This window comes from Kryptolebias marmoratus, linkage group LG24 (genome assembly GCF_001649575.2).
Source record: "Kryptolebias marmoratus isolate JLee-2015 linkage group LG24, ASM164957v2, whole genome shotgun sequence".
NCBI lineage: Eukaryota > Metazoa > Chordata > Actinopteri > Cyprinodontiformes > Rivulidae > Kryptolebias > Kryptolebias marmoratus.
This window is the reverse complement of record NC_051453.1, coordinates 15200135-15220492: the sequence shown is the minus strand read 5'-3', so window position 1 is coordinate 15220492 and position 20358 is coordinate 15200135. Positions and strand designations below refer to the sequence as shown.

Below are 20358 nucleotides of genomic sequence, written 5' to 3'. Positions count from 1 at the left end.
GTTGCATCTGCAATTTTCAGTCTTAGCATGTCCTCCCTGTCATGAATTGATGAATTTAAAAAACATTACGAGTGATTTAATTTGCACATTGGCACAACTAAAAAGGGTCAGGTGCTTTCAAATTGCTGCACACAAAATCCCCTAATTCTGTATGTTTTTGTTGCGCGTGGGGGTGAAAACCTGATGATCGTTGTCTTTTTTGTTTTGTTTCATTCGGCAAGGAAAAAAAAAACTCTTCCAAGGCCCTCAAACACAATCTCTCTCTCTTTTTCTCTCTGAGTGAGCACCATATAACAATATATAACAACATATAACTTACATTGACCCTGGTGTGAGAATACACAAAAGTTGATGTACTTGTGAGGAAATAAACTAAATTAAAATAGCCGAAAACAATACAGGTGTATGAAAATGAATTAGAATAAATGGCACTAGTGTAGTTTAAAGGGCTGAAAGACATAACTAATCTCTGGTCCCTCTCTACCTCAGAGCTGGACCTCTCTCCTAGTTTGCTGTCTTTTTTTGCTGACATCCCTACGGCTGCCTTCAGCCCTCCACCTAGTGCCAAAATCAAAACAAACCTAGTCGAAGGATGCAACATGGTCGATGTTCTGGCTCCAAGTCTTTGGGTCATTCTGACAATACCACCAGTAATCATGTCACCTCAGTTACCTTCGCACGTTTTAGCCTCAGCATCTCTTTAAGCCTGTGACCGATTTCACATCATACACATTTATTATTTAAAAACATGATGAGATGAGCCACACATGACTTATTATTTGGCAGCTGCAGGTTGCGCTGAATGCTCTGTGTGCTACTGGGCTTCTTTAACTGTTACAAATCTGTCCAATGGGCATGTATGCATTAAAAATCCATTTCGGTGTTGTGAGAGCTCTGCTCGCACCATCTGTTACTTGTGTTGGACCTGCAATCTGCTCACGTGTTATTATGTCATTTAAAGTGAGGAAAGTTGTGTTTTTTTCATGCACTGAGCAGTCAGGTGTTTCCTCACTCTCTTCCCTTTTTTTTTTTTTTCTTTTTCTTTTTTTAGATCCTACTTGAAAAGATTCCTTCGCCACAAGTGCACGAGAGACTGTGTGCCTCTGTGTTTGTGCGAGTTATGGGGGAGGTGATGCTGAGCGCTGCACCCTAGATGTCTGAACAGCTGTGATTGTGGCAGCGAGAGCCAATCAGCCGGCGAGCATCATGCCTCCTGGTTCTTAATTGGCTGGATCTCTCAGTGTGAGCGGCTGATACACGGAGCCAACACAGGGACACAGTAGTGAGAAAGCGACAGAAAGGAGAGGCAGGGATATCTAGGCAAGATTCAGTGTGTATGTGTGTGTGTGTGTTTTCGAAATTACCTTCCAGCATCTGAACCAATCAAGAGCTGTGGAGAGGAATACATAAGGAGGGAGCCTATTTAGATTTCTCAGTCTCTTCCCAGGCTAAAGAGGGAGACAGAGCTCTTATTGAATCAGAGTCTCAGGGAGAAGGAACGGAAGTGTTTTCCTTGGAGGAGCACAGCTCATCCTTTCTTGTGTGTTTGCCGAGTCGTGTCGGGTGAAAACAGATGGACAAGATGAACCACAGCTCAGCTGAAGCAGAAGCTGAGACCATAGAACCACTGCGTTACCTCAGGTTGGATTCTATTCTATTCTATTCTATTCTATTCTATTCTATTCTATTCTATTCCTCTTTTTGTTTACACCCTGTCTTGACCTGAGCACAGTTGCCGGCTCCTAATAACAGCTAGAAATCCATGCAAGGAGTGAGAAACTGATAGATAGCAGCTGGTAGATTGAGATGGGAGAGACGGTGAGGGGACACCCACATCTTTTTGCAGCTTGCATCAGCTGTGTGTCACAGTCTGATTCAAAATAGGCTCTAAAATAATAATAACAGCAAATGAAATACAGATGTAAATCATTTATTTAGGTCACCAGGCTGCAGAAACACTTACTGTGCTCCAGGTAACTTCTGTGCTGCTTTCTGGGTCCTTGATTATTTATTTTTTCCTTTTTTTCACAGCACTCTTCCACTCTACAGATGCTGTAAACTGAATTACAAATATGAGCTATTATCAAATTAAGATGTTTTATGTTACTCTGATATATACTGCTACAGAGCCAGGCATCTTATGATTCTGTGTTCTTGTGGAATGATGATTTTTAATTATTTTTAGGCAGTAAAAGGTCAGTGTGGAGAGGCTGTTCTCCCGTTTGCCTGTAAAATTACTCAGTTTTTTTCATTGATAAATAAATTAAAGATACTAAAACAATAGTACTGACTGACCCAATCAGAATTATTTGCACGGCTGAATTGTTTCTTTAGACTTGAATGCAAAAAAAAGGCTTCCGTATTGTCTGAACAATGCAATAAAGCCTCCAAAGTGAGAGCAACGACACAGAAATGGTTTTAAAAGCAACAATAATCAAATAAAATCAGAAAATTATAATAAGAAACATTGAAGTGCCTGAAGTTCCAACATACATCAAGGGTCTTCTATATAGCTCAATAATAAATTTGGGACTTACTTTTGTTATAATCTAAAGTGGAAGAATGCCAGTATTTTAGTGTAGTGTGAAGTTTGTGAAAATAGGAAAAGTTTGCAAAAACTTCGGAAAGTTTAGACAGTTTAAAAGTTTAAGTGACATCATTATGCTTTAAGTTGAACATCCTGTGGTAAAATGTTCAAAAATCACACAACATTAAGTGTGATTGTGCAAAAATCATGAACGATATCAAAATGCCAGTTCAGTTATGTAAGCTCCAACTATCTGTGACCCATTTAAACTTTGAAAGATGTTCTTAGCAAGAAGTTTGCTTGAGACACAGATCTCTTAAAAAGGCTGGGTTGCTTTACTCGTTTCACCAATAGCTCACAGTCATGTATGTGTCTATTTCCAATGAGACGGCATGTTTTGATGTAATATTTGGAGAGGTTTTACTAAAGCTGCGGAATCAAAAAAAAAAAAAAAAAGAACATCTGATTAGTAATAAGAGTGCTTCAGTGCTTCTGCATGGGCACTTTTATTAAAATAAAGTAACAAAGTGAAGTGTTCGCACATGATCAATCAACAGTAATTCTACAGAGTAAGAAATTGTAACGTCAAACACTCATACAAGCAAGTATGCAGATTTGAACACTAAGATCAGAAGAAAAAGCTTAATAATGTTTGCAGAACTTTTTACAGATAATCGTCCGGTTTTCAGAATCAGTGACCAGAGAAAACCAAAGTAGAGCTCCTAGGGAAAGCCGAGCTTAAGTTTGTTACTAGGCAACATAATGCGACCATAATAAAAGGTAGCACACCTGCAGTAAAACATGACCAGGTTCTATCATCATGTGGAGCTGCTGGGCTGTTTTATTTTTTATTATTGGAAACAATAAATGCATCAAGAAAGTGATGGAATTAGAGGCCCACGATGGCTGATTTGTGCTAACCTGTATTATAGATATACACGTATGACCATTTTTAGATGTGGCTTAAGGGTTGTAAGTAAACTGCACATTTTAAAGTGGCCAGCCTAAGGCACACCTGTGCATTAACCATGCTGTCTAATCAGCATCTTGATATGCCACACCTGTGAGGTGGATGGATTATGCTCACTAACACAGATTTGCACAAGTTTGGGAACAATATTTGAGAGTAAAAGACCAGCTCATTGAAAAATGGGAGCAAAAACAAAAGTGTTCAGTTTATATTGTTGTTCAGTGTACGAAAAATAATTGTTAAAAAAACAAAAAAATAGAGCATTTAATAGAGACTAATATCAGCAGTTTTGTCTGATGTACATCCTAGATTTATATTAGCAATTCTTTTTTTTGTTCTTATTGGTTTATTTGCATTTATTTGTGCATAAATGTCAGATTATCCAGCTGAACTTCAAATGGTTCTAACAGCAAACAAAATCTGCTCATGATGATGAGGCATTTTTGTTTTTAGAAGAACACCCACTTGTGGATTTCCCAACTTTTGACTCGCACATAACCCGTCTGATGCACTCGAAATAAGCGTTTTGTTTTTTTTTTAGTTGCTGCGATCAAACTCGTGACAAACGCACACGGAGAAAAACACAAGAGCAACATGCGGCTCAGAACAGAAACCTCAAAGATCTTATGCCTAGAAGCAAAAATAAAATGCTGAGCAGAAAATCATAGAAGGCTTCACAGACAACAACCCACTGAGAGGAAAAAGTGTAACCCATTTAGTGGTTCGTCTTACTAATTAAGATGAAAGTTTTAATAGCTTCATGTGGGTGGATGGGTATTTTGAGGCAGAATCATGAGACTATTTACAATCTTAATAATGGAGAAGTACAACTGATGCAGATGTTTGTGACAAACACTGCCATCATGTTAAAATCACAGTTTGGTAGCCGGATTAGTGAGTGAAGGCCTGCCTGTTTGTAGGCCGTACTTTGATTTATTTAACAATCGGTAAGTTTTGAGTTTAGAAAGCATCACTGTGCATTTTCTTATGGTGTGCACAAGCCTCTTCCTTTGACCATAAAAAGGAAATTAATTTGTCTTCGAGCCTTTGACAAGTTTTACAACATGTATGCATGTACATTATCTAAAAACAATCGGTTTAGCAACACGGGGACCCGAACAAAACGCTTGCAGTCATGATCACCGCAGAACCACTTGCCATGTTATTGAAACATGCTGTTGGAGCTTAATTTTCACTCCTCACTAACATATACGATTGCAGTCTTTGCAGTGGCTGCATTTGCACATTCCACCATATGGGTTAACATCTGAGCAGTTGATAGACTTAACTATCACCCAAGAGTCTTTATCTCGGTCATCAGTGTCTCGGATCTCTGCTGGCAGTCAATTAACTCGGTCAATTAAAGCCTAGATTTAAATTAAAGGCCTCGGATTCCTTGAAGGAATGCGCATCACACGCCACCTTTCAATCCAGAGCTTTAAGTAAAGATCATCTTACGTTGAGAAATGACATCTATAGTTGCAACTATTCTGGTCAAACGTTGAAAAAAGCATGCACAAACTTTTGCGCCATTGCGAGGTGTTCTGCTCAGAGTATAAGTTGTAAATGACTCTAAGCTACTACCATGTCACAATTTACTTATTTCCTGTAGGCGCTTCAATCTGAGGCAACACTGTGATAAAGCTGTTCAATGTTCTGATATTATTATACACAAATTGTAAATAATGTATGTGCCAGAGGCAAGCGCAAACCTATTATGTAAATGCATAACATTTCCAGTATTTGGCAATACAGCTGTTTTGGTGTGATAATGATCGACTCATTTCTCACACTGATGTTTTTCTCCAATAATATATGAAGCAAAATGGACTGATTCACATCCATAATGCTGCATGGGTCTGTAAATAATAGAAAAATAAAAAAAATAAAAAAAACAAAGAAATAATATGCACTGTTACTCGATCTTTCTGGATTAAGCAGCAGCACATCGCAGAGCAGTTATGTCTTCAGCTGATGTGACGCCGGAGGCAGAGTAACCTGTAAATGCTCATGACTTGGCCCTGAATCTGAGTGAAGTTTGTTGCTGCAGGAAGCTTTGGAAAGTTCAAATGATTAAAAAAACCCAAACGACAAATTGTGGGCTTGAATGTGTTTGAATCATAAAGCGCACACGTTTAGGGATGTTTGAACAAATGATAACACTGTCTCCACAGTGATTAAATTTGTTCAATTTTTCTTGTTTTAAACTTTTTTTGGGGGGTAAAGAACATCTTTATTAACCTCTGCTGAAAGGTGAAGGCAGACAAATATGTTTTTGCCTGCATCTCTTTATAAACATGTTAGCAATATATCTCATGAACCACTGGATGAATTTTAATAATACTTTTTCCATCTACACCTGATTAACCTTTGGAGTCAACACAAATCAAGATGGCTGGCTCAGCTCACTGAGTTGAAAAATGCAAAAATGGCTCTAACCCAATCAGATGTACAGATGTTGACCTAATAACTGGTGTGGTAGTAGCTGAGACTGATCCCCAACGCATATTCTGAGCTCTAAAAGATCTTTACTAAAATGTTTGACATTGACTATTTGGAATCAACTCTGTTTGTTTGTTAGCAAAAATACTTAATGAACCACTGGACAGAGTTTTATGAAACTTGTACAAAACATTAACTTTTGAAGCCAACCCAAATCAAGATGACCACCACAGCCAATTATGAGTCGTTTCAAAGAAATGCCGAGGGTCAAAAGTACAAGGACAAACATCAAACTACAAAATGTCTAGTAATGGCAAACAACAGGATTTTGCATGTTCTCAGACTAGGTTTTATGAGATCAGGCTTGCTCAGTGCCACATTTAGTTGCATAGAAAAATGACTGCCTGTCTGCCCACAGACCAAACTGTCTAAATTTTCCTGCCTTGTCTTCATGTCCCTCTAACTTTTTCTTTTTTTGCAAAGTTGACTTTTGGGGTTGTTGTTATTCCTTCTGCCTGCCTACCTCCTCCCTGCCCCTTGCCACCAATTCCCAAGCTGGCAGCTCCATTTGCCTGTGTGACAGCTCCAGCATTTATTTATAGAGCAGATGTAATGACTGGGGCAGAGAGGTGAAGATGCAGGAAGGGACAACCGAGGACAGATATGATTTGCTACCAGTGCAATGTTCGGCCATCATTTTCTTCTTCTATTAAAGTCAGATTAGCGGTATAAATTCTCCATTTATCGTGTTGCCAAATGATTTATGTTAGGTTAAGGATGCAGCAGGATGAGCATAGATACCTGCTTTGGGTGGCAAATAGGTTCTAAAGTCAGATGTTTTTTAAATCTTTGCGTTATTTGTTACAGAAATAAAGAAGACATGTATTATTTCAGCTGCTAAAATGGCTGAAATAAATTATCATGGTTCTTACAATTTTTAATTTCTTGTTCATTATTTTTATTCTGTGCTCTCATTTTTACTTCCTGTTTTATTTTGTAGAATCAGTTCTCTGTCAGCCAAGGTGTGCTTTCTAAAAGTCCTTGTATGGAATCATGGTCTCCTCACTGTTGTTGCTGATTTTCTTCCAAAGTTTATGTGCATTCAGTATTTTTATTCTAAAAAAGAATTGAGTCATCAGAAATCTACTCTCAAAAAACTCTGCATTTGGGTCTTCAAGTTGTAACTTGCCTTAGTTTTTGAACAAAATGCTTTGTTCCCACCTCATAGTCCTTGTTAAATTGTATTGCCTGCTTACCTTCATGTAAACTTCATGTTCAACTTGTGATTGCTATTGGAACTTGGCAATACACAATTTAGTTTGGGTGGTAAAAGCAAACAGTCAGCTACAGATTGTTCTAAAAGTATGGAATCCATAAATCCTTATTATTTTTTTTTGTCTGCTGTAGCTTCTTTTCATTTTGTGCACCAGTTACCTCAGGTCAGTGTTCAGGACAGGAACCATAGAGCATAGGTGGTGTAGCTAGATCCTTTTGATTGTGAGTGAAAGTATACAGAGATTATTTTACTCAAAACCGTGTTATCTGGCTGGGTGAGTGAGTTTGACTTAGAGAAATTCCATTTAGTGTGATTTCAGTGGGACTAACATGTCCCACTGACATGTTTGACCCAATACGGCTCTGCTACTTTGATTTTTGTCAAACTAATTTTACACGCAGAGTAAAAATCAATGTGTTTCTTCAGAACTGGACAACCTGATGCCGTTCGAAAGTTGTACTTCAGCGTTGTTTGGCACAGAAATACTGAGAGGAGCCAGCTGCGGGCTACTTGGAAATAAGAATATAACAGTAAATGTAAAGAAGTGGTAATGGCAACGTCTCATGTTGCTTAATTTACACACCTCCTCTGAGGTTACACTTTGTGTCAGCTGAGTTTTAACAGGTCCTCTGTGTTTCCTTTTTCTTTTGCCTGATCGTCCCAAAGCTCAAAACAGTGCAAAATCAGGTTTAAATTAGTCTCCAGGCAGCAGCCTTTGCTGATGAAGAACACAAGAGAACCATTTGAAGACGGCTGAACAAGACTTCGCTCTCCTCATTATGCCCATGCTGTGAATCATTTAGAGGATTTCAGTAGATATTGGAGAGACAGGAGCAAAAAGCAATATTCTCCCCAAGGTGTTCGAGTTCCATTTATGTAACGCAAACAATGAGACATTTACAGGAAGGGAAAATAGCAATAATGCCTTTGCATTTGGTAGTTTGATGAGGGATGAGATGAGAACGAAAAGGTGAAACACTGCAGGCTGATTTGATGGAGAGAGTTTGAGGATGAAGTGTATATCCAGCACAGACTGGCTCTGACAATTTAAATATAATAATTTGTCCTTCAGTGGCAGTGAAGTGTGGCAGCCTGTCTTTAATTAATTTTTTTGCAAAGGAAAAAATTTAATCATTTGGGCTTTAAATTTTCATGACAGGACATCATATACATTATACAGCCAATTAAATTTACATGTCATATGCTGCGGGCTGCAGAAGTAATACATTTTGCAATCTCTCTATTTTGTTGCTATGTGACTTTAAATATAACTGAGTTTCAGTTTGATTAGAAGTGATGGTCTTACACAATACACTTCAAATCAATGAAGTTAAATGCAGGGAAAAATTATAACACCGAAAAGGGGTGCGTTCATATATGTATGTACCCTCTTTGCTTTGATGCCACAACTATTACCTTCAGAAGTGTAAATAAGGTAATCTAAGTGTCTCAATATATACACATCTGCTCTGATAGCCCTCAGAATCAAACCAGTTTAACACCTCTAAGGACTACCACCAAGAAGGAGAAGGCATGAAGGCCAAGAAAGTCTTCACGGGTCAGAGATAAAGTTGTGGAGAAAATCAGATCAGGGTTGGTTTATAAAAAAAAACATCCCAAATCCTGATCACCCAGCAGAACATTGTTAAATCTAATATTAGGAAACGGAGAGTTTATTCCCCACGGCAAATCTACCAAGAAAGGGTCATCAACCAAATCTCATGAAGCCGCACATTAATCAGAGAAATATCCAGGAGGCCAAAGACAACCCTAAGAGAGCCAACAGAGGGTAAAACTAATGCTGTGAAATATAGGGAAATTAAGGAGGACTATCAGATGCTGTCTGCAAAAGAACTACAGCTTTGGGAAAAGATTAAAAAAATTTTTTTTCCCCTCAGCAAGACAATGACCAGAAGCTTACAGCGAAAATTACACAGAAATGGTTTCCAGACAACAAGGCGAATGTGGCAGAGTCAAAGCCCAGACTGAAATCCAAAAGAGATTTTGGGGCTTGACACGAAAAGTGCTGTTCTTGTCTGAGCCCCACGCAACCTGACAGAGCTTGAGCAGTTTTGTAAAGAAGAATGGAGTAAAATTCCTGTGTCCAGATGTGCAAGACAGATTGAGACTCACAGACTGAGTGCTGTGATTGCAGCCAAAGGCGCCTGCACTGAATACTGATGTGAAGGGGGTGAATATTTATGCAGTCACTTACTTTCCATTACATATTTGCATTTAACTGATATTACTCATGACAATAAAATAGTTTTTTTTTCTTTTTTTGTAATTTGTTTGGTAAAAATGGCAACTTATGTTGACCATGACTGACTTATGTATGATAGCAATAGAAACATAAAACATCCAAGGGGGTGAATACTTTTAATAGGCACTGTATATATATTTATATGATACAGAAGGACACTTCAACGTGCTACTCAGCACTAATGAGGGTTTTTTTCTTTGCCTTCCTCTAATGTCTGAAAGTTTTGCACTGACCCACTTAAGTATAACAAGAGGCTGTGAGTGAGTGTGGGCGCTGCAGCAGCTTTTAATGGTGAGTTTCTCTCACACTCTTTACTAAACAAGAGACAACGCAGCGCCCCTGTGCTCCTCATCTCTCGCCGTCATACGCCAGACTCTCGGGCACACTCAGAAAAAGAAAAGAAAAAAAAAAGATTTAATTTATTCTTTCTACGGCCTTGATTGAGAAACCAAAAGGCTGCACACTTTCCATCCGAGCTGCTCACCAAAGTGTTTCGTGTGAGTCCACATTTAAGTGTTTCAGCCTGCAAGACGGAGCTGACAGGAGTCAGAGTCTCTCTGGTGGCAGAAGGACGCACTCAAGCGTGGCATCTGTTGGGAAACTCTCAGCTTGATGCTAAATTCTCGTCCAGTATTCACGCCCACACGCAGAGGACCGCTGAAAGGAAAGCCAACCAGCAGCTACCTGGAGGGCAGAGCACACTTACACAACCTTTAATATGTACAGACCGAATGTATTACCATTGTGCGTGTTGATTACGCGTTGATTATTTTCTTGACCGTATTTAGAATGCTGGCAAGAAATACAAAGAATGGAAAAGAGTCGAGATGATGACAGTGTTTATCCCCTGTGTGTAAATGAGGTGGAAATTGTGCATGTTGCTCCACTGTGGCACTCTTCTGTTTTAATAAGAGTTGGAAAAATCAACAGCTGCTTTCAACTCCTCTTATTTTCAGAATTTTGCAAGTAGTTACTCCATGGCACTGTCAGACTCACAATTAAGGTAATAGTCATATGTGTGCTGCAGAAAAACAACCAGGTTTTAGTAAAATTCTGGTGCATAGGTAAATGTAACATGCTGTATAATGACTAGTTCTGGGTCTTATAGTCCTTCTTAAGCTCTGTTTCTGTTTGGCCTCCTCATTTTACAAATAATTGTGTGGTTTAACTGCATTTGCTTGCTGTAGTGTGTATTTGTGCGTTAAATCTGAGGTGGCTGCCGCTCCCTGTAAATAATGCATCAAAGTTCTACAGATATTAAGTGTGTTTAGTTACGACAGGAGTTGTGTTCTCATGTCTGCAGCGCCGTCTGTCAGTGAAACGTTTCGGAAGAAGTCAGAGTCCTGTCTGACAGCTTCTGCTCTTGAGACAAGAGTTACACAAACAGTTTCTCTCATTCAATCTGTTGTTTCATCCACGTGATTTTGTCACTTAAAAAAAAAAAAAGTTTATTTTTCTTCTGAACCCTCACCAAAAAAAGCCCAAAACCAAACAAAAGAATAGAACGTGTTATCAAACAGTGGAAAAATATCAGTCTTAGTGTCGATTCTAAGGTTGGTTTAATATTGTTTTTCGGGGTTAACAGGGTCAATTATGGGTCAGTTACCATGGTAACTGATTCTGTGAACCTGCGGTACTCTGCTTGATGAAGGGTTTTAACAAACTCTGATTGTGTCCTAATCCCAACCCCCCTGCTGAGCCCGAGGGAGCTGTCAGACGGACGGTGTGCTTTTTTCATTTTTCCTTAATCAGTTCTGTGGCCAAATTAATCTACATGTTAGGTGTGTGTGTGTGCATGTGTGTGTGTGTGTGGTAACATATTGGAATAAAACTAATTGCTTGCAAACGAGCCTGACATCTGAAATCTGTGATAACTCAATGGTGTTTAAAGGATGTTATTACCACAGAGAGCTTATAATACCAACCTGAGAGCTCACTCAGCAAACCTATAGGGAAAAAGTGGACCAGTTTTAGCCACTGTAATAAAAACATTAATCTTAGCAATTCTAAAACTATAAAACTGCTTTCTGTGGCAGTTGTATTCAAAATGAAACCAATGGTTTTGTTCAGTGCCCTAAGAGGATTTTTGTTCAACTGAATTGAACTACTTTGCGCCCGTCTTAATAAATTAACAAGCAGCATTTCTTGAAGGAACGCATAGCCAAAGTTTCAGACAGAGCTCCTGCGCAGTCTGTTTGCACTTGGATTATGTGTTTTAATGACTATTTTAATGACTCAGCCACTACCACACCAAGTTCGATTTCTGTCACTTTGGGTGTTCAAAATCAAGAAGAAAGTTCTGTTTAAGGGCACAAATTAATATGAGTTTCCTGACAGTTTCACAAGCTGCCAGGAGTCACTTTATTTTCTCTGCTTCTCTCTTTTCAATTTTACCAGCAAAATAATTGCTGTTACCATCTCCACTTGGCTGTCTAAGTGGTGTTCTAAGGTAAGAGATTTCAGATAATTCCCTTATTTTCAAAACAGTTTCCCCTCAATTGGTAGACGCAGTAGCTCCTTTGATGCCTGCCTTTGAGACGTCTTCGTCCTTAGCAGTTTGCCTCCGGAACCCTGCTGGAAACTTGTGCTCGCAGGGGTCAGAGCGGCTTGGAGCAAAGTGACTAAAGGGAGAAAAGCTCTCACGGTGACAGAATGGGAGCGATGCCCACTGGAAGCTCACTGTGCGCTGCCTCGGTTGGAACATAAGTGTGCAGAAGCAGAGGAAAAAAAAAAAGAAGAACCAAGGGGTGGGGAGAGGGTGAGTTTCAGACGTAGAGGGAAACGATAAGCTCGGATGTGGACATGGAGGCTTTTAATAAGATCCAGAGGGAGGGGAGGGATTCAGCGTTAGCGCTCACTTTAGTTATTACCACTTGTCACTCAAGCTGATTTTGTGCCAGTTGCCGTGGAAACCAACCCCAGCTACACCCTTGGGAGCAGTGTTGCCTCGCATACTGCAATGTGAACAGGTCATCTGTTAGTCGAAGACATTTGCAGCTCTGCGTATACTTTGTTTAATTTGCTGGTGATAAAATTTGCCCAATTGTTATTTCCAAAACAATTTGCGGAAATGATTGTTATTGTGTCAGTGTGTTTGTGTGTGTGACAACCAGCAAAACGTCTCACAAACCACTGGACGGATTTTATTAAAACTTTCAGGAAGTAATCATTGGGTGTACATCTAAAACTGATTAACTTTTGGAGCCAGCCCAATAGTAGATAGCTGCCTCGACCAACTGACCTCAGAAAACACAAAAATGGCTAAGATTTAGTCAGTTTATCAGATATTGTGCTATAATTTCATCTGGTTGTAGCTCAGAGTCATTCACATAACACAGTCCAATTGCTACACATTATACAAAACCTTTGCTGAAAACTTTAGCACTAACTGTTGGAGTCAACCAAGTTTGTCTGTTAGCAAAATATCTCATGAACCACTGAACAGATTTCAATGAAACTTTCAGGAAGTAATCACTGGATGTACATCTAAAACTTATTAACTTTTGGAGTTAGTCCAACTCAGGATGGTAGCCCCAGCCTACTGATATTAACCAACACAAAATTTGCTATAAATCAGTCAATTTTACAGATATTGAGCTAACATTTGACGTGGTGGTAGATGAGGGTCATTCACAACACACACTCTGAGTGTGACATCTCTCAATATTGCATGAGATTGTATGTAAACATAACCTTTTTTCAAAGTTTGACAAGTTATTTTTCAACATAAGATGAGTCTAAAACTCTGGGATGAAAAGCGACAGGCAATATACAATGCATTCTTTCAAGGAATGCTAGGCCTGTAATTATACAGAAGAAATGGGCTTGCTTCCCTCCTAGAAATAAATTTACACAGTTCATTCCTTGTGTATACTCTTGCAAGTTAAAGACAAAAAGGAATTCTTTGTGAGTTTTCCACTATTGTGATTCCCATTGTGTTTCTCCTAATGTTTGTGAGGAGTTAAGTGCCACAGCTTGCAGCCAGGAAGGCTTTCCCTCGTTCTCCATAATTAGGTTCGCCGTCTCGCTCCGCTAACTTCTGATTGTGTCCCTGTTTTGTTTCCCATTTGGGGAACGCTGCGACTGAATTCTGATTATGTAAATGACTTGTCTCTTGTATTGCACTTTGTTTTTGTTTACCAAATAATCCTCTTTTATTGATGGATTAGACAACCTAAAACTAAAGTTAGCCTTTCTTTTTTAAAGGCAGGGTAATAGGCTGTTGGAAAGTAATAATGCAGAAACCTAATTAGCTCCGTGCCTGCTTTGATTGTGTCGTTATTAAGGTGCAAAAATATCCACAGAGATGAAACCCTCTTCCTGTTCACCAAGAAACGATTTGACAGCTCTGATTATCTGGAACCCTGTGCAGGATTTGACTTCCTGTTCGCCTTTCAACACTTCTGAGCTTCGTTATTAAAGGAAAGCAGTCGGCAGAAGTGTACAGGAATTCTTTCCACCTGCGCGCTTTGACAGACAGTCGCTAAGGGCAACCGCTGACCTGAGAGCCAGTAGGGTAACACGTGAAGCTGAGAGGCACGCCGTGAGAACAAAAGTAAAGCAAAGAACCAGACGGAGGAATCAACACACATCTTTGCACAGAAATTGGAGATCAAAACCCTGGAGAGATGAGATGTGAAATAGAGAAAATGAGAGGAACAAAATAATGATTTCAAGAAGACAAGGGTTTGCTTTATGTTTTATTATTTAGTTTCCTTTATTTCCTCTGTTTGTTTTTATGAGCTCACTTGCAGCTGTATGTATTTGTTTCCTGCACTCACAGCTGAATATCAAATCTCTGCAGTTGTGCTGTATCATTCGTTTGATTAAATTTGTCACAGTAGCGCCAGGGAAAGGGAAAGGAAAACAAACTTTAGTAGATTTGGGGATTTGTTATGTTATTGTAATCTGTAGACCTGAAACTTTAGCATCTGTCATATGAGACGGACCGGCTGGCTCTGGAATAGTCACAACAATTCCCATTCTGTAACGGTCCCATTTTGTTTATGTCCTTTTAAAGTGAAGAGAACATCTTGAAGGCTTGTGTCTAAAGCACTTGATCTGCATTGTTTGAGACAAGCCCGTGTCACTTCACATGTACTGACTAAATGCATAGTCAAAACTGTTGGAACTTCAATATGTCTCATCATAAGATAATTTGAGTTTAAAGCTCGGTCAATATGCATTCCTTCAAGGAATGCTAGACTTGAAATGATGGTTAGTAGGTAGTTGGTTATTGAGGGCTCAAAAGTGCTGGCTTGACCAGGTAACAGACAGACATAATTCCAGAAAAGTATTTAATAAAGTTTGACAAAAACAAAAACTGAGCAGATGTGACAGAAAACCAGACAGGACAGGATTTACATATGAAGATCTGACAGATGCTGAGTGAAAACAAGAAGCTCATATATGCTGGGAGGGGTGATTACTGAATGAGAACATCTGAGAGGAGATAACGAGCAACAGGTTTAGTGAATTAGTGATCAGGGAAGCTGAGGAAAGGATAGTCATGGAAACATAGAAACAGGTGACTGAGAACGATACACAGAAGACGGGCAAAATCTACAAAACTTACAACGAACAAGGAACTAAGGTAAATTTAAAAGAGATAAAATAAAACCGAAAAACCAAGAGAACCATAAACTGTGACAAGGCCTTTAATTTTGGGATGTTTCTCAGTGATCCCCTGCAGTCTTCAAAGTGCTTTGGCTGGCAGTCACTGTTTAAGGATGATGTTATGGTCTACGTTATGATGTGCGCACATCCAAACACTAACACTTTACAAAATTCACACTAACCCGTAAATGCATGGATTTCCACCCACTTCTTCACTGATTTGTAAGTGTGCAGAGATTCTTTTCGGTATAGTGTATTCATGCTGCACATTTGAATCAGTGACTGCTTCACAGGAGCATGCAGCTCATCTGTGTTGTTTTTTTTTACGTTTTTAGTTATTTTCCTTTGACAACCATTTAAAATATCAAGATGAATCTGTGTTTGACATAATTGAGTGTGCTTGTTTCCTTCAGTGTTTGGCATACTTTTGTTAGAATACTGCCACAATCCAGCTGGGCCCATCAGCTGCATCCAATTAGGAGTTTTTTAGAATCCAATTTATTTAAAAAAAATTTTTTTTTGCATTTGTCCAGTTTGTTTTTGCTCCAGGAGCTTTTCTCTGCATCTAAACACCTGCTGGATGAGTACATTCTTATCGACTGGCTTGCATAACTGACCCAAAAGCTGTGTGAAAAGGAGGAAGGAGGATTCGAATGAATAGGTGAAAAGCAAAGGATGGCATTACCGGGCCAGTGGAAAAAGGAGGTCATTTTCAAAGCCCTAACAGTTGAGATATGTCAAGTGAATTTCCTTTACACTCACTTCCTAGGTAATGAGATTAGTCAAGCCTGAGGAGATTGAATAACATTCTTCTAATTGGGTATGCACATGGATATGCAAGATTTTGCTTTTAGGGCTCAGTAACTTGAGATCCAGGATAATTGCTTTGGCCAATAGTGTCTTCCTAAAAGCATCTAAGGATTTTGTTTGTGCTGCATATCAGTGCACTTTTTGATAAAGGCACAAAATGGCAGATTTCTGACAGTTTTATTGACAGTTTGTCATAAAAACCCAACTTTTCAGTCTGAATGGGCATGAATGATAGCTCATGAATAAAAATTAATGGCAATAACAATTTTTCGCTTGATAGCTGTCAGCTGTACTGTTACAAATGACTGGAATAAAGCAGGGTTGATGAACGTGTCTGTGTAGGCAGCAGGGGCGGAAGAAGACTGAATGTGATGGCTCTTCCGTCACACCTTCACGGTCTTACAGCCTGCAAATCAACATCTGCACCTCCTGCCCTTGTTGTTTCACCTCCTAATGGCGAAGAAACCTGACTGTATGTGCAGATGTACGGTGTGCATATAGGAATCAACTAACACCCTGCCATGCTCCTCAGGCTGCACAGCTTGTGTGACATTTCATTCCTGATGCATGGAAAATACTATATGTGCATAAATTACCCAGCCAGGACTGTCAGTGGAAAAGCTGTTTGTAGCCCGATGGTTACAGCTGCACTCTTGGACCTTTATCATGCAGACTAACCTGTTAGTAAGACCCTCCTTTATGCTGAAAAATGACCCTGGTGTCACATCTGCATTAGGTTGTTTCTATGACCTTGTCATGATCATGGTCAGGCATGAAACCAGTGCTGGTGTATTGATGCCTGACGCCATGATTTCACTGCCATCACACTCCCCCCATGACCCTGACCTACTGCCACCAAGATGAGTAAACTGTAAAAGTGTTGTTAATAGTCAAAATCATGGTGGACTTAGCTCTTACTCATAATGTGGAGCCTATTGTCTTCCTAATGAATCATTCACCCTACAAAGATCATCCTTGCTCTGGCAGATTTGTTTTTACATCATACTGGGTGTTAATCCGATGTGAAGGGAGCCTAAAGGATAAACTCAAGGCAGAGTTTGAGACAACACATGAAGTTCAGTGATCCTTCTTCTTTGTCTTCATCAATGATTTCTTCACCTTCTATTACCTTATTTTTTTAAACTGTCCTTTGTCCTCCTCATCCCTCTTTCTTGTCCGATTGTTCGCCTTTGCCATCTTCTACTTCTCCTTGCTTTTTGTCTTCTTTGTCTTTGTCTACTTCTTAATGTTCATCTTCCTCTTTTTCCCTCTTAATCGAAGTCTTTTTAATCTTTGTATTCTTCTTCACCGTCTTCCTACCCTTCTTTCTTTTCGGTTTCATCCTTTTCATCCTTTTTAATCGTTTTTGTTTTCCTCTTTTTTATTTATTCTATTGTCACTTCTTTGTCTTCATCGCCCTCTTCTTTTTCATTATCTTCCCCTTTTGTTTGTCGTCTTGTTCACTTTTTTATTAGCCTCTTCCGCTTTGTCTTCCTATTCATCTTTGTCTTTTTATTCTTTATCTTCGTATTCCTCTCCTGCTTCTTCGTCTTCACTTTTTGTCTTTTTTGTCTTCGACTTCTTTTTCATCTTCTTTACCATCTTCTTCTTCCAGCTGCTCCCTTTAGGGAAGACCCAGGGGATCATCTGCCTCCATCTCACCCTATCCCAGCATCTTCCTCTGTCACACCAACCCTCTGCATGTCCTACTTCACCACATCCATGAACCTTCTCTGTGGTCTTTCTTGTTGGGGCTGAAAAATTCAAATACAGTTTTTCATTGCTTGGGTAGAACTGCACTTGACTAAGAAAGACTTCACGCAGACTAAACTGATTACCATCAGTTCCATCTTTTTTAGTAATCAGTCATAACTGCTTCATCCAGGGTAATGTTGACGTCTGTCCTCATTAAATGCAACTCACTCTAGTCCCTTCTCAGCGTTTTCAACTCTCTCATTATCACCGTTGCCATTTTTATTCAAAGCACCTCTGAAGGATAATGTTAATCATCTCTGTCATCAGCTTTTGTCTTCTTCTCCCCGCCACCTGTCACCCAAGCATTGTAAACACACCCACGAGCACGCTCGCATACACAGTGTGTTCACACAGACATGCCAGCGAAGCTGCGAAAGGTCGGCCGAATGCCAGTTTAAATATGATGGCCCTCTGGTCCCTCTCATCGTTCTCCCTGCTGCTGGGCTCATCAATTATAAACAGCCTGCACATTGTGTGTGTGTGAGTGTGTCTGAAAAGAAACAGTTGTATCACAAAAAGCAAAACACTGCTGCATGTGAAGGATTCTGGTCAGTGGAAGACACTGAGAGGTAATGGCAGAGCGGGATGTGAATATGCTCTCTGGTGTTTATATGCTGCCTGTGCTCTCCCTCTAATTGCCTTCAGCTGACATAGATGCCTTTTCTGCTCATGAAACATTCTCCACAGTTTGCCCCTCTGATCAAGGGTGACTCAGGAGTGAGAAGCATTGGATCACACACTCCTAAACATATGGCGAATGCGTGCACTCACACAGGATGATTAGGTGGGAAGAATTTATGCGAGGGGAGTTCAAAGGAAGTCTTGGAGAGTTTTCAGCAGCAGCAGAAACATCCCTCTCTTTTATGTCCTCACCATGCTTTGCCAGGGGATTCTCTCTTCTTGCCTTTTATTGGCAGAGTCACAAAATAGAGCCATAAAATGTGAAAGCAGGAGGGAGATTATTCTTTTTTGCTTCCAAACCAGCTGAGCTGGGACCCACTGTGTTCCTGCAGGGAAGTCTATAATGAGGATGCAACCAGCAAAATAACACCAAATAAAAATAAGCTGCCAAATTTAATCTTCTCAGTCACCTGCAATGCATTCCCGAGCACCATGTTTTTCTTTTTATAACTGTTGTTTTCTCTCCTATTTTTGTGCATTTCTTTGGAGAACAGTCAACACACATTTATTGTACAAGACAAAAGTTGTCCTCATTTCAGTGCATACAACAATAGATGCTATAATGACATTTTTTTTATTTTTTATTTTGTAGTTTCAGATCCTCAGCAAAGTAAAAATAAGGCTGAATCTCATTAGTGTTGCTGCAGCATCTACCCCTTGACCTGACAAAGCTAGACATCCCGTCAACAAGTTGATGCACCATCAGCTGTTACAGATTCCTTTAACATAAACAGATTATATCAAATTTGCTCATATATGCGGTGTAGCTAGTTATCTAGCTTGCATCTGACTTTAGCATGTGGTAATCTTTATGCTTGTAAGGTCCTGGATGACAACGCCCTTATACTTTCGATGACCTATGCAACCTATTAGAACCTGTCTGGATTTCAAAAAAATTAGAAAATCATTCATGATGCCTCTATGATCTTAGTACTTGCCAAATAGGTTTCCCCCCCGAGATGCTCTCCTGCTCCCTCACCATAGCGTGATGCTCTCATTGAGATGCAGCTACATGCTAAAGATCACGCCATGCTACACTACAGCTCGCGCCATGTGTGTCATGTCTGCCTCAGGTTATTTCCATGACCTTGATCACAGTCATAGCTGAGGCTTGAGGCTAGCATGGCCAGTCCTGCTTCAGATTTTCAACAACCAAGCCACAGTGGTGAACAGGCCCCCCACATGATGAATACAATGCCACTGCTGACCACTTACAGATGTTTTGAGCATGTTCAAAACCATCATGGACTTATCACACTCTGCCACTCATATTGGGATACCCGCTGCATTCCTAATACACTACCAAGGACCTTGTTCTGGATGATTTTTTTTTACATTGGAATGAGATCGTCATCCAGTGGGAGGGGAGCCTTAAGAAGATGAATGGTGACACCAAATGAAATACATCAGTCTTGATGTGGTTATTTTAAATGTAAAAATATTTGGCTTATATTTGAGAGTTTCTTTGTTGCTTTGTGACATACTTAGGATCTGTGTAAGGGCCACTATCCTGCATGTTTTACTTGTTTCTCTGCTCCAACACACCTGATTTGAATCAATGGGTGATTAAAACGCTTCTGCAGAACATGAAAAAGTAATTTAATCATTGAAACAGGTTTGTTGGAGCAAGGAAACAAGAAAAAAAATCACAATAGTGGCCCTCGAGGACCAGGGTTGGAGATCCCCGGTCTAAGGTGTACCTGCCTCTCACCTATTGATTGCGGTACAGGGTGAAGCGCACAGAAAATGTTCGGCTAGGTGAAGTTTTTTTACTAGTCTTTGTTTGAGGTATGACCCTAAAAGATCTGTGTTTGAAGGGCCAGATTGCTCTACCACTATGCCTTCTCCTTACATCACAAAAACAAATTGGGACACGTAGAGGAAGGGCTAAGGGGTAAAAAAGGATTCGGCCTAACTGGTTTGTGAATCTCAAGAAAACGCCAGTGAAACGTGTTGGAGTCTCTCCGTGTCTGTGTGAGCTGGTGAGACTACACAGCTCCCCTACTGAGGGAGAATTA

The 20358-nt window shown here is 39.8% G+C and overlaps 1 protein-coding gene across 2 annotated transcripts in view; it reads left to right on the top strand.

Moving 5' to 3' along the window:
• The first annotated feature begins 1081 nt into the window (after positions 1-1081).
• The window catches only part of yjefn3 (YjeF N-terminal domain containing 3), a 46954-nt gene continuing 27677 nt past the window's right edge, over positions 1082-20358 (top strand). Inside the window, exon 1 of one of the 2 annotated variants that reach the window (XM_017406921.3) lies at positions 1082-1641. In XM_017406921.3, the coding sequence (XP_017262410.1) occupies positions 1574-1641 (68 nt within the window). In that variant the 5' untranslated portion in view covers positions 1082-1573. Of the gene's footprint in view, positions 1642-14944; positions 15072-20358 lie in introns of those variants that run through there. The other variant, XM_025003918.2, reaches the window with a different exon arrangement.